General features: G+C 37.1%; 2 protein-coding genes and 1 long non-coding RNA gene across 8 annotated transcripts; 1 reads left to right on the forward strand and 2 right to left on the reverse strand.

Annotated features, from left to right (window-relative positions):
• Positions 1-626: 626 nt before the first annotated feature.
• Positions 627-2,391, reverse strand: LOC139779032 (probable ATP-dependent RNA helicase DHX37). Of its 5 annotated transcripts, none has more exons than XM_071717225.1 (5): positions 2,172-2,391; positions 1,889-2,090; positions 1,614-1,825; positions 1,437-1,534; positions 627-779 (listed from the first exon to the last, which is right to left on the reverse strand). In XM_071717225.1, exons 3-5 carry the CDS (start codon positions 1,814-1,816, stop codon positions 700-702), a joined length of 381 nt encoding a protein of 126 aa, XP_071573326.1. In that variant the 5' UTR covers positions 1,817-1,825; positions 1,889-2,090; positions 2,172-2,391; the 3' UTR covers positions 627-699. The 5 variants fall into 5 exon arrangements, with proteins under 5 accessions (XP_071573326.1, XP_071573328.1, XP_071573325.1 ...); XM_071717227.1 differs by having other exon boundaries at positions 627-764; positions 2,167-2,391; XM_071717224.1 differs by having other exon boundaries at positions 2,167-2,391.
• Positions 2,392-4,774: 2,383 nt separating this feature from the next.
• On the forward strand, positions 4,775-6,760 carry Aatf (Apoptosis antagonizing transcription factor). The gene is made up of 2 exons (XM_071717214.1): positions 4,775-5,224; positions 5,331-6,760. Exons 1-2 carry the CDS (start codon positions 5,028-5,030, stop codon positions 6,652-6,654), a joined length of 1,521 nt encoding a protein of 506 aa, XP_071573315.1. The 5' UTR covers positions 4,775-5,027; the 3' UTR covers positions 6,655-6,760.
• Positions 6,761-8,022: 1,262 nt separating this feature from the next.
• On the reverse strand, positions 8,023-11,214 carry LOC139779027 (uncharacterized). 2 transcript variants are annotated; one of them, XR_011719776.1, is made up of 2 exons: positions 10,421-11,214; positions 8,023-9,175 (listed from the first exon to the last, which is right to left on the reverse strand). It is a non-coding gene; the product is annotated as an uncharacterized lncRNA (long non-coding RNA). The 2 variants fall into 2 exon arrangements; XR_011719777.1 differs by having other exon boundaries at positions 8,023-9,527.
• Positions 11,215-13,539: the final 2,325 nt, after the last annotated feature.

Here is a 13,539-nt window from a genome sequence, read left to right on the forward strand (position 1 = left end):
TACACGATGCTAGAAATCGGTCCAAGTCCTCGATTCAAGTTCTCGAATAGAAGTATATAGTTGTACTTTGATGATTCTAGATAGCGCGTTATAGTCGAAAAATGTGGGGTCGAGAGCTGAGTATGAGCCTGGGGCTCGATTCTTGAAATCATTCGCAAGAGAAACGTATGCGCAAATGATGTTCTTACAGAAAAGTTCCCTAAGAGCAAAAAGTCGACTTTAAGTCGACTTGAAGTCGACTTCTACCGAAACTGACTTGGCAGAGAAGTCGACATTTTTAAGGACGAAAGTCGACTTGAAGTCGACTTGAAGTCGGCGAATGTCGCAAAAACCACCGACTTAAAGTCGACTTCCCGTCATGATGAAAAGTCGACTTCCCGTCATGACGAAAAGTCGACTTCCCGCCAACTTTTAAAGTCGATAAAATAAACCGCCGCGTACGTCTGGAGGTCGATTGTGTATCTTGAAACGAGGTAAAAATAACAAAAGTTAACAGATTTTATTAGATTTTGATAAATAAAATCGTAGATACGCTAATGAATTTTCTCACTTTTGTAATTTTTACCTCATTATTTCAAGATACACAATCGACCCCTTGCTGGAGGGCTAAAACTGATGCATTTCGATTTTTTTTCATATATAAAATAATTTAATTATCTAAAAAACTGTATAATTACAATCCTAATGTTTTATTCTTAATTACAAAGGCGGCCATATCTGTGCCACTTCTGCGTGCGCGGATTCCGGCAGCCACTTCTGGTAAGCTGACAATAACAGAACTAAAATTAAAACATTCCAGCGTTAATCGCGAAACAATATGCAAAATTAGCTATATAAATATATATCATATTATTATCATAATGTTGTAAATATATAATAATATTGTTTTATATATATATATTATATATATATTATTATAAATATATAATATCCACAGACTTTTATACTAGACCACTAACATCTATGGACGCACTGCCGAAAAGCTGATGCGAGTGCAAGGTGCAAGTGTTAGTAAAGGGTGCGGCCATATTGAATTAACAATAAGTCACTATCGGGTGTTCAGTTGCTCATGATGTGCGTTTATCTGCATTCGTTATTACAGTACATAACGAAGCAGGCGAATGTTTTTGTGTTAAATATTGGTACATGTTATCAATAAGTTTGTAAGTCATGCCTTCGACGTGTAGCGTACTTGGATGCCGAAATCGAACCACTACTCCTGTAGTATTAAACCCTTTCTTTTGGACATTCTGTATATGCCAGACTATTGTATAGAAATCTTGTATAAAACCACTTGTATAGAATAGTAGTATAGCATATCTTGACTAAAATCAACATGGCGGCAAGCATCACGGCCGAGATGTCTGTCAGCGGTCTAGTATTATATAGAAGTCTATGATAATATCTAAATATTATTTTATAAATTAAAATCTCACATTTTTTATCCGAACCCCAGATTTCTAGCAGTTTGTGTTTGGACACGACTCCCTGCGACTGCAGCGTTTGTACTATTGCTTGAGTGCGTGGTATCAACCTGAAAAAATCGTATTGAATTAATGTAATCTATTCGATGAATCAACGTGAAATCGAAAGGAGATAGAATAACGATTTACCTGGCCCATGACTTGGTGATGCTCCCAGGTGTCGTCAGCAGCGACGGGACAAATCGTTTCAGCTTAGGGCACACTTGACCCTCCAAGAAGAAATACGCTAACCACTTGACACCGTCCACGGATGCTCTATATCCATCGATGGTAGTGCCCATTCGGCCTTTCCGAATGTACCAGACACGCGGCAAATGATCTTCCCGGTTCATTGATTATATCTATAAATATCTTTATAAATAAGTAGGAAAAACATTATAAAGCAACAATTGTGATAAAAATACCTTGGCGGTGGATCAACCAATGGTTCACTAAGATGGCATAGCATGGGCGAATTTCGGCAATCATTCGGGTTCTATCACCGTGACACCTCGCATGTACATCTTATTCGTTTCGTACACCTCTTTATAAACCACCTATTCCGGACTGATTTTCCATAGAACGCACGAAGAATGCATGAACACAGGTTCCTTCATTTCTGGTGTTCTGAAAGATGATACAGAATGGAAAGGTCGCATTCAATAGGTCTTAATTATCGATGATAATTAATAACACACCATACCTAACCTGTAAGCATGTTTCCACTTGGCCTTATCCTGATCCTCTTTTACCTCGTCGGGCAAAACCTTTCTCGCGACTTGATCCGCCATACCTGCAAGAACTATCTGACGTCTTATCGTGTCCTGTCTCGCGGCACGTATTCCTCGCACTCGCGTAAACTCTAGTCCACTCTGGTCCTCCAGCCTCCTCGAGATTCGCCGCCATGATGCATGACGCGCCGCTTGACTGTTTTCCGTCTTAATTTTATAAGTCGACTATTTAGAAGTCGACTTTTAGTCGACTTTCCGCCATTTTTAGAAGTCGACTAGAAGTCGACTTATAAAAGTCGACTTGCCGTCGACTTTCCGTCAACTGTGCTCTTAGGGTTGCAAGTCGATTGGCTGTCGCATAGCTTTTAACCAATTAACTTGCAAAGTTTCTGTAATGCCCGTATCAGACTACGGATTGGGATTGAGATTGGATTGAAATTTAACCAATCAGAGCAAAGTTTACTAAACTTGAGATCAGTTTTCTCAGTTCTGATTGATTAAATTTTAATCCAGGCTGTGGTCCACTTGACGCTACAAATGCTTTGAAGCGTTCTCCTTCTCCTTCTTTCTTTATTGAAAGAAAAAAGAAGAGGAATGCTTCGAAGCATTTGTAGCATCAAGTGGACCGCAGCCCCAATCTCAATCCCAATCCGTAGTCTGATACAGGCTTAAGAGCAGAATTTTCGCATACGTTTCTCTTGCGAATGAAATCAAGAATCGAGCCCCTGGGCCCGTGGAATATATATATATATATAAAATTCTCTTTTCTCTATTTATCAAAGATTTATGAAAGTTATATACATTTCCGTTGTCCAACGTTACATTGACCATCATTGACTAGCTATTTAAAAGTAATAACGTTGGCAACATGGAATTGAATCGATAACTTGTACGAAAAAATGGGACAAGATGCATTTTTCTGTACGAGATTTCTATTCGAGAAATTCATCCGAGTTGCCTGTGTATGTATGTACATACATACATACACACGATTCGAGTTCTAGTAACTTTTTCTCGAACCGAAGACTCGGACCGATTTCTAGTATCGTGTACACTAGAGTCCTATATTAGTAGAGAGACGCAAACTTGTTCCTCCTTCTGATTGGTAGGTTATAGACGTAAGGGCTCAGACACAATAATGACTGCGTTTACATGACACCGTTAATCGGGTTTTATAACATCGGTAGTTGTCAGGAAGACCAATCGTAATCATTCTTCAGAAGAATGGAATAGCTGTGATTGACCGGCCTAAGAACTACCGATGTTATAAAACCCGATTAACGGTGTCATGTAAACACAGTCAATGACCGCTGTTACACGTCGGGTTTAATAACATCGGTAGTTCTTAGGCTGGCAAATCACAGCTATTCCCTTCTTCTGAAGAATGAGTGTGATTGGCTAGTCTAAGAACTACCAATGTTATTAAACCCGATTAACGGCGCCGTGTAACAGCGGTCCCATTGACAAAAATAAGGAATAAGATAAAGGAATAAGGAATAAGGGAATGTCGCATCTCACTTCAGTACACGTACATTAAAGTGAGATGCAACATGCCTTATTCCTTATTCCTTTATCTTATTCCTTATTCCTCTCATTGTGACTGAGCCTTAAGGGTCGACAGGAGTAAAGGTGCGATTTCACGATGACGCTCGACGCTGGATTCGAGCGTCAAATCTGGTCACGTGATAGATTCAGAGGGACGCGGAATATAACCTAACCACTGGATTGACTGAAATAACCACTGGATTGACTGAAATAACCACTGGATTGACTGAAATAACCACTGGATTGACTGAAATGAGCATCGAGCGTCAAAGCTAAACGCAGTTTAGCTTTTTTCACAAGACGCGGAAATTAAGAAATCTATCACGTGACCAGATTCGACGCTCGAATCCAGCGTCGAGCGTCATCGTGAAATCGCACCTTAACACTACCGACCTCTGTCGGGTTGCTTAGCTGCGAGTCCGTATTTTATTTATTATAAATTTTTTAAGAGCCAAAATGGAAAATCCGGCTATGTACCGGGTTGCGGCTGATCTTACTGATTAAAACGAGCATAAGTTTAATGAGATTCGTTAATTAATTTGGCTAAAATTTGGGAAAAACCGTTTCTAAGCAGCTTTTCAGGCTTGCAAAGCTGCTTAGAAACGGTTTTTCCCAAATTTTAGCCAAATTAATTAACGAATCTCATTAAACTTATGCTTGTTTTAATCAGTAAGATCAGCCGCAACCCGGTACATAGCCGGATTTTCCATTTTGGCTCTTAAAAAATTTATAATAAATAAAATACGGACTCGCAGCTAAGCAACCCGACAGAGGTCGGTAGTGTTACTCCTGTCGACCCTTAAAAGTGATTAGGAGCATGGTGAGGCATGCGACGCGAACAAACCTATACTGTAGTTATACTGTGCCAATGGCCGCGTTCAGCAGACACAACTGTTGAGTTCGTCTTATCAACACTTTGCGTTGATTGGTTGGTTCTAAAAGTAAGAGCCAATCATATTCGACTGCTACTCAGCTGCTTGGTCTGCTGAACGCGCCCAATACCGGCCAATGATGCTTGTGTCGACTTGAGTTGAGTCGCTAAATGAAAAGCACCCTATATCCACTTATCGCTCACACGCTCGCGAGCATCATTTCGTCCTTCTTTAACATTTGACAAACAAGGATGAAATAATTCCACGAGCGTAGGAATTTAGGACTCTACACGAGCGTTGCGAGCGATAAGTGGAACGCACCGTGCACTCATAGTTCACTGGGAAGAACTGTAAAACTTGGAGGTTAAATTGACGCATGAACACGTGTTTTGTAATCGCCGGACAAGTACGAAAAAATGGCTAGAAAGAGTTTAGCTGACAAAATAAATGCTTTAGTTACAACGAAACCGGATTTCGGCTCAGACGAAGAGCCGGAAGATACGAAAGCAAAAGTAGTGGAACCTTACAACGAGAGCGATGTCTCAGACGACGAATTTCGGACATCTAAAATTCGCAGACAAAATGTTGATGCCTTGGATAAAGTGGATAAGAGGTAAATTTTATATAAGTATTTTATATTTGCATATGTGAAAGATAAAAAAATTAGTATGTAAATGAAATCTTGAAAATGTCACAATTTATTCATATTGTTAACGCAGGTATGCTGGTAAAAAAATTTCGAGGAAAGATATATACAGTAACGAGGACGATAATATGAGTGAAGATGTGGAAAGTGAAGGCTTCAACGAAGATGCTGAAGATGAAGAGATGGATGATACACGGGAGCAAAGTAACGATGAGTTAGGCAGCAATAGAAAAACAAATTTGAAAGAAGGATGTACAGATGTCTCAGAAAGTATGTCTGATTTGGAAGACCAAGATGATGATAACATAGATAGCAATGATCCGTTTTACAAACGGAAAGACTCTACTATTAGAACAATGTCTGAAACAAATGTTAGAGCAGAAATAGAGAAAGGTAATAGTGTCAGGAATCAACTGAAACTTTGGGAAAGTTTCTTGGAGATGCGAATAAAACTGCAGAAATGCGTTGTAATTAGTAATCAAATGCCACAATATGACATGCATAGAGAATTCAGATCAGACGTAGTTTTCGTGAAGAAGGTTAATGAAACTAAAAGCAAATTGACACTAATCATGGAAAACATGTTGCGACTGAAAGATGTTTTATTGAAACAATATCCCGAAACGAGAGATCTATGCGTTGATGCTGTGAAGAGAAAAACTGACAAGGATATGAATGTAAATACGGATCCAATGGATGAAGAAATATCTTCTGACACTGAAGACGAATTAGAAAATGGAAAGCAATTGTCCATTGATGAAGATATAGAAGCGGTTGAAGAATCAGTGCCACAAAAACGTTTGAGATATAATGACTATGAGAAAGTTTTACAAAAAGATCATGATTCCTACAGAGAATATAGGAATTCTGTTATAAAGAAATGGAACGACAAGACATGGATTGCAACAAGCTCGTTAAGTAAGGGCTCAGGTCAGACTACACTGAAACAAATTGAATTTGCTATGAGTGATATAAGCAAGTTACGAAAAAGAACTCAACTGAAGCGTTCCGAGTACAACGTTGTCGGTAAATCTTTGTCGAACGAAGACAATGATGGTAGAAGAATTCAGGAATATGATGTAGAAATTTATGATGATGACGATTTTTATCATCAACTGTTGAGGAACCTGATAGAGTATAAATCGTCGGATGTAACAGATCCTATACAGCTCAGCAAACAGTGGATCCAATTGCAGAACATGCGTAAGAAAATGAAAAGAAAAATTGATACGCGCGCGACAAAGGGTAGAAAAGTGCGATACAATGTTCACAATAAGTTAATTAATTTTATGGCACCCATTACGGTATATGACACATGGACAGACAATGCAAAGAATGAATTATACAATTCGTTATTTGGTAAAATAAAATCGACGGAAGAACAGATGAAACAGTAATTATGGTTGTGTAAATTATAGTATATAAATTTACGTCTATAATATACAAAAATTTATATTTCATATATGTATTGATAAATAAATTTCACTATTTGTTCCCATATAATTGAAATAATGTATTTTTGCTAAGTATTAAAGAATTAAGGTGATGCTGGAGTCGTCTGTTTTATCGATAAAATTATCATTTTCTTTCCACTCATGTAGCGTCGTATTAATTTGACAGAATTAAAAATGCTTTTCCATGATTGCAGTACGTACATCAATGATTCAGGGAAACTTCGATTTTATATAGAAAACGAGAAAAAATTACGGAATTACAGATTTCCTTACCTACTTTTATCCTAATATGGCGTCTCGAGTTACAGCGATCGCTGTCAACTCATCACAAGATGTGCTTCATATAAAAGATATACCATGATACGAACGTAAAAACAAGTTTCCCTAAATTGCACAACAAGAAAAACATCGATGAACCCTCCAAATCGATATCTGAAGTCTAATATAAGAGTACAGTGTACATGACGATTCCTGCGTATGTGTGCGTGCAATGTAGGTGCATCCTTGTCTATACAAGGACATCAGATATAGGTCGATAACATAGAAAATGGTAATTTTGTCGGTTATACAGACGAGCAGACTCCAGCATCACCTTAATAAAGCCGTGATCAGACTACAGATTGGGATTGAAATAGGATTGAAATTTGACCAATTAGAACAAAGTTTACTAAACTTGAAAAGTTAGTTTTCTTTATTCTGATTAATTAAATTTCAATCCACTCTCAATCCCAATCCGTAGTCTGATCACGGCTTTATATACCCAGTAAACAATTTGTCAGCAAATTGTAACCAATTTGACACCAAATACGCGCAAAACTTGTCGACAAATTCGGTGCGATCTGTGACTGCAATACGCTTGTGTTTTGCTAGCAAAGCTTGTGTACATGACTTGACACCAAATTGACGCCAAATATCGAGCAAAACAGGACAGCAAAAGTTCAACGGCAAATTTGCGCCATATTGTGAACAAGGCTTGCCAACAAAAGCTCGACAGCAAATTTGTGCCAAATTGCGAGCAAACTTTGACAAAAGAACTTGACGCCAAATTGACACCAAATACCGAGCAAAGCTTGCCAGCAATCTAACAGCAAATTGTTGACAAATTGCTATCAAAGTTTGTTGACAAAACCCGACGCCAAATTGATATCAAATATCAAACAAGATTTGAGAACAATACTTAACAGCAAATTGGCACCAAATACAGAGCAAATCTTGATGACACAGCTTGACGCCAAATTGCAGCAAGCCTTGTTACGTAGCCATTAATAAATACTAAAATATATTTTTTTAGGGAAAATTAAAAGCATTAAATTATAAAAAGCATATAATTTTTTATTGATTTACAATAAATTATTTTATACATATGTTAAAAGAAATCTTTATATTTATAAAACATTATAAGACATTTATAAAATCTAACGGTGGCAATAAAATAATTAATTATATATTAATTACAGTAAATGTTATACAATGTGAATTTACTGACATATGCAAACATTTAACTTTGTCAACAGCACATACAATATTTGTAAACACTCGAGAATCTTATATAATGCCTGGAACACATACTCCGTGCGCAGATAATGCATTGGCCGGTATAAGAAGGATTTATAGAATCTTACTGAAAACACGAGTATAATTTCTATGAAAATGCATCTAAAACAATATTCTTATAAGCCTAATACTACTAACTTTCCTTTCTTTAATCATACAATAATAACTACCGTGCATATTTAAACAACTAGTTCAAACTTGAAACACGATTTATTATTTGCAAGAATGCAAAATTGAAATAAACAAATGTTCACAATGTGCATAGTTCGTCGATTACAATGGAATAATGCAGTACTGTTGTCAGAAAGAAATAACAAAAGAATAATATACATCATTTAGGTGCAAGCAACCGAAGTGAATTTTGTAGTGTTTGATGTAATAGAAATTAATATACAGCAGAAAAAAACTGTTCAAACAAAACTTTTAAACCGTTCAAACAAAACTTTTAAACTATTCAAACAAAACTTTAAACTTTTACAGATAAAAAAATACACGATATTTCATCAACAGTTCCAAGATTATTTTGAGAAATATTTTAATCAAAGAAAGAATATGTAAAATTTTTAATATTGCAAGAATATGATAGTTATAAAACTAAAGCATTTCCCTTGTATTTTAAATTGTTTTAAATTGTTTCTATTTCAAACTAATATAACAATTTTGCCTTAATCAGATTCAAACGGCAAGTAGAATGAAACATTTTATTACATAATATTACATATTCTTTATACTCTTATAACTCTTCTTTAAGACTATAAGAGTATAACTCTTTATACACTTATAACTCTTCTTTATAACTCTTGTTTTCACGAAACATTTCGAATATTTTTTATTCTCATCACTATTCTCGCAGTTTTCAGAATTATCATCGTTGTCATCTGAATGAGCCTCGTTATTGTTGCCGGTGTGTCTGTTAATGTTAAATATATCTCTATAATTATCGTTATTTTCGAAATCAAAGTGTTCAGAGTACTCAAAATGATCAGAATTATTAAAAAATTCAGAATGGTGAGGAAGTTCAGAATGATGAAAAAGTTAAGAATAATGAGAAAGTTCAGATTCTTTTTGATTATGAAGAAAATCTGGTATTACGGAACTTTGGCTTTTAACGGAAGCATGTGCTTGCTGAATATGCGACTGATCGAATTCAATTAAAGAATCTGTTGAATTGAGTTCTTCTACAACTTCAACATTCACTTTCTGCTTTTTAACTTTCTTAGAAAGCTTATGAAACGGTGTTTTTTGGCATGTTCTAAAATAAACTGCAAATAAATTTAAATGTTATGTTTACATAAAATACATAGATTTCAAAATATATACTATCTTTACTTTTTAAAAACATTTATTTTTTCAGATTTTCTACTGCACAATCACTATAACAAATGGAATGTTAATGGAAAAAAATATAACTAAATTAATTAAACTAACAGTACAAAATAAACTTATAGGATGGAAGGCTGGCTGATTTTCTCGAGTTATAAAAAGGTCATCAATTTAAATTTAAAAACAAAATCTTGTTTAATTAAACAAATTTTAAATACAATTAACGTTTTACGTTTCGACTTTATATACTTAGTCTTCTTCAGAAACCTGATACATAAGAGATAATACATAAAAAATAATTAAAAAATAAAAAGAAATAAAATTGCTACAGATAAAAAGGATAGAGAACAAAGCCGCATACTTTGGACTGACTTGCCAGAAATGTAGCTAAGATCTACACTATGACATAGTATAGACCTTAGCCACAATTAATGTATATACGAGTTGTCAAAAATAGAATGAAATAAGTCAAGTAATAAAATTGTTACTATTATCTATACTGTTGTTATTATTATCAAACGATATTATTTATTATTTGACAGTGTAAAATTATAATGCATATATTAAAATTACATTAGGGCTAGAATATAAACCAGACCCACAAGAATGAGAGCAATTCCAAGATCTCAAGACGAGAATTAACCAGATCTTACAGGGCGGAATTAAGGAGTCTGGATTACTGATTGAAATCAAAGTAAAAAAAGAAAAGAAAAAAAAGAAAAGAAAAGAGAGGGGGGCCTCTGCTTTTGTCTACGAGATCAATTCTAGGGCTAGAATATAAACCAGAGCCACAAGAATGAGAGCAATTCCAGATCTTAAGACGAGAATTAACCTTGCAGAGCCCCTTGTACTACCACGATCAATGTCGATCTTCCAATATGGCGTCCCAAATGAGAATATCGGAAGGGCCCTGCTCGCTGGACCGAACTCCTCGCCTCAATCCTCCCTCACAAGCTCTCCTTTTCCTGGCGGTGAGCTCTCCTTGGGAAGTCGAATCTCGCTCGGTTGGTCTCCAGAATACGTGCTGCTTAGCTCAATCAGTTACGAAAGAAGGAAAACGTACTCGTCTCGTCCGAAGAAACGCAGCAAGAGCGGCCATGACACTGAACAAGAGCGAGGAAGGAGGTGGGGGCGCGTTGAAAGTGGCGACTCACGTGTCGCGCCATCTGAATGAAACGCTCTAAACATCGCTTGGTATTTGGCGTCAATTTGTTCTTAAGTTTTGTTACCAAAATTTGCTCAATATTTGGCATCAATTTGGCGTTAGGTTTAGTCAACAAACTTTAACAGCAATTTGGTGCCAATTTGTTATCAGGTAGTTGCTAAGCTTTGCTCGGTATTTGGCGTCAATTTGTTCTCAAGCTTTGTCACCAAAATTTGCTCAATATTTGGCATTAATTTGGTGTTAGGTTTTGTCAACTAATTTTAGCGGCAATTTGATGCCAATTTGTTATCAGGTACTACTAAAAGCTTTGCTCGATATTTGGTATCAATTTGGCGTCAATTGTGTACGCATGTTTTGATACGTATTTGCTAGCAGTTTGTCGACAACATTTGATAAAACAAATTTTGATGCAAATTTGTACCATTTCTGAAACCAAAATTTGTAGCAAGTATTTGGCATTATTTGTTCAAACAGATTTGGCTATCTGGGTGTGTAGAGCTATCCGACAATCAATTAACGATAGCTGTTGCCCTCTGCTACATAGTTTAACAAATGTATTTATTAATTATAAACAATTTAAAGAGACTACAAAACTCTACAAACAAAATACAATTAACTACAAACAAACTTCTTTTATTTTATAATATGTTAATGTATCATATGGGCTGCGTCGGGGAGCGCGCTATTAGCGCTATTTGCTTATTCTATCCTTGTTCTACACTTGATAAGCGATAAAGATAGAATGGGTGTGTTTAGGTAAGACACCGCTACTGTAGCGCTACACGAATGCGTACCAGCCATTGGCTGTTCATGGTAGCGCTACTGTAGCGCTACTGTACTGTACTGTACTGTACTGTAGCGCTACTGTAGCGCTACCATGAACAGCCAATAGCTGGTACGCATTCGTGTAGCGCTACAGTAGCGGTGTCTTACCTAAACACACCCAATGATGCAATAGCGCTAATAGCGCGCTCCCCGAACGCAGCCATGATGTTAGCCGACGACTGACACTTTAAATATTTAATTAAAAATTAATTATGAACTAACAAACGAAAATAAATGCACTACAATAATCTACAAACAAAATACAATCGATTTCACACCTAATTTAAAAAAAAGTGTCAGTCGGCTAATAACATTACAAATTCCTGCCTCTTATCAGAGGTCAATACGGTCCGTGTTGTTCGTTCCGAATTATACGCAAGAAGCGCATAGACCGCATAAACGCATCAGACGCATCAACTGCCTCAAGTCGAAATAGAAGCAGTCAATGCGCTGGGAGGAGTCCGGAGGAGTGCTAATGCTAAGACTCCATAGACGCGGAAACGCCGTGCGGCAGAGTGCGTTGACCAATCAGAAGGCTGCCGCAAGTCGCCTCCGGCAAAATCAAAATTTGTTGATTGGTCAACGCACTCTGCCGCACGGCGTTGCCGCGTCTATAGCCTAGTTTACACCGACCGTTTGATACGCGTACCAAGTACTGTATCCGTATCAAATCCGTATCAAATTTCGGTTTACACCGGGATAACCCGAGATTTGATACGGATATAGTACTTGGTACGCGTATCAAACGGTCCGTGTAAACTAGGCCTATGGAGTCTTAGCATAATGCTAATGCTGGGTCTCTACAATGCGAGTCTCAAAGTCGTGAGTCGCAAGAATTGACCAATCACAGTCGAATTTGAGGAGAATAATCGACTGTGATTGGTCAATTCTTGCGACTCACGACTTTGCGACTCGCATTGTAGACCCAGCATAATAAAGGTGCGATTTCACGATGACGCTCGACGCTGGATTCGAGCGTCAAATCTGGTCACGTGATAGATTCAGAGGGACGCGGAATATAACCTAACCACTGGATTGACTGAAATAACCACTGGATTGACTGAAATGAGCGTCGAGCGTCAAAGCTAAACACCAGTTTAGCTTTTTTCACTCGACGCGGAAATTAAGAAATCTATCACGTGACCAGATTTGACGCTCGAATCCAGCGTCGAGCGTTAGTACAATCTAGGGAATTCTCTGCGCTACCAAAGCGCTTCCAATGCGCGCATTGATTAAGGGTCGACAGGAGTAAGAGTGGAGACCTCTGTCGGGTTGGCTTAGCTGCGACTCGCTGCGAGTCCGTATTTTATTTATTATAAATTTTTAAGGGGATGCTGGAGCCGCAGGCGAACTCGATCAGCGTCGATAAAGAAGTGCTCACCGACTATATCTGTCCTTGTATAGACAAGGATATAGACAAGGATAGCACCTAACCTTGCATCTTCCACTGGTCTAAGTAATATCTTTTTTTTTAGGCTTCAAATCTTACTTCTAATTGCACGATATTATTCCTGACAGTTTTTTGTAGAGGGCGGCATCACTATTTTCTATAGAAAAACTGCAGAATTTTTGTATAAAGCAAATATTGTCGTCAGGTGAAGACAATATTTATAAAAATAAAATTTTTTTTTAGTTTATCAGAAAAAATTATGTACAGCCCTCTACATTTTTGTGCGTACTTTAATCGTGTAAAAGGATTTTCCATTCTGTTCAGCCAATTCGAAGATATTGCTTAGACCGATTATGCCTTGTCGCTGTCACTCCAGGATCCCCTTAAGAGCCAAAATGGAAAATCCGGCTATGTACCGGGTTGCGGCTGATCTTACTGATTAAAACGAGCATAAGTTTAATGAGATTCGTTAATTAATTTGGCTAAACTTTGGGAAAAACCATTTGTAGTTCACGGCTACAAATAGTTTTTCCCAAAGTTTAGCCAAATTAATTAAGGGTCGACAGGAGTA

The sequence above is a fragment of the Temnothorax nylanderi genome, unplaced genomic scaffold (genome assembly GCF_030848795.1).
Source record: "Temnothorax nylanderi isolate EJ_2023f unplaced genomic scaffold, tnyl_v1.0 TNYL_tig0206_pilon, whole genome shotgun sequence".
NCBI classification, from domain to species: Eukaryota; Metazoa; Arthropoda; class Insecta; order Hymenoptera; family Formicidae; genus Temnothorax; species Temnothorax nylanderi.

Excerpts from the sequence above, each read along its gene's own strand:
- LOC139779032 (XM_071717225.1), bottom strand. The coding sequence starts at position 1,816 with ATGAACCGGGAAGATCATTTGCCGCGTGTCTGGTACATTCGGAAAGGC. Across the intron at positions 1,535-1,613 it reads ATCACCAAGTCATGGGCCAG|GTTGATACCACGCACTCAAG; the intron begins GTAAATCGTTAT and ends CGATTTTTTCAG. Across the intron at positions 780-1,436 it reads CTGGGGTTCGGATAAAAAAT|TTCTGTTATTGTCAGCTTAC; the intron begins GTGAGATTTTAA and ends TTTTAATTTTAG.
- Aatf (XM_071717214.1), top strand. The coding sequence starts at position 5,028 with ATGGCTAGAAAGAGTTTAGCTGACAAAATAAATGCTTTAGTTACAACG. Across the intron at positions 5,225-5,330 it reads TTGGATAAAGTGGATAAGAG|GTATGCTGGTAAAAAAATTT; the intron begins GTAAATTTTATA and ends TTGTTAACGCAG.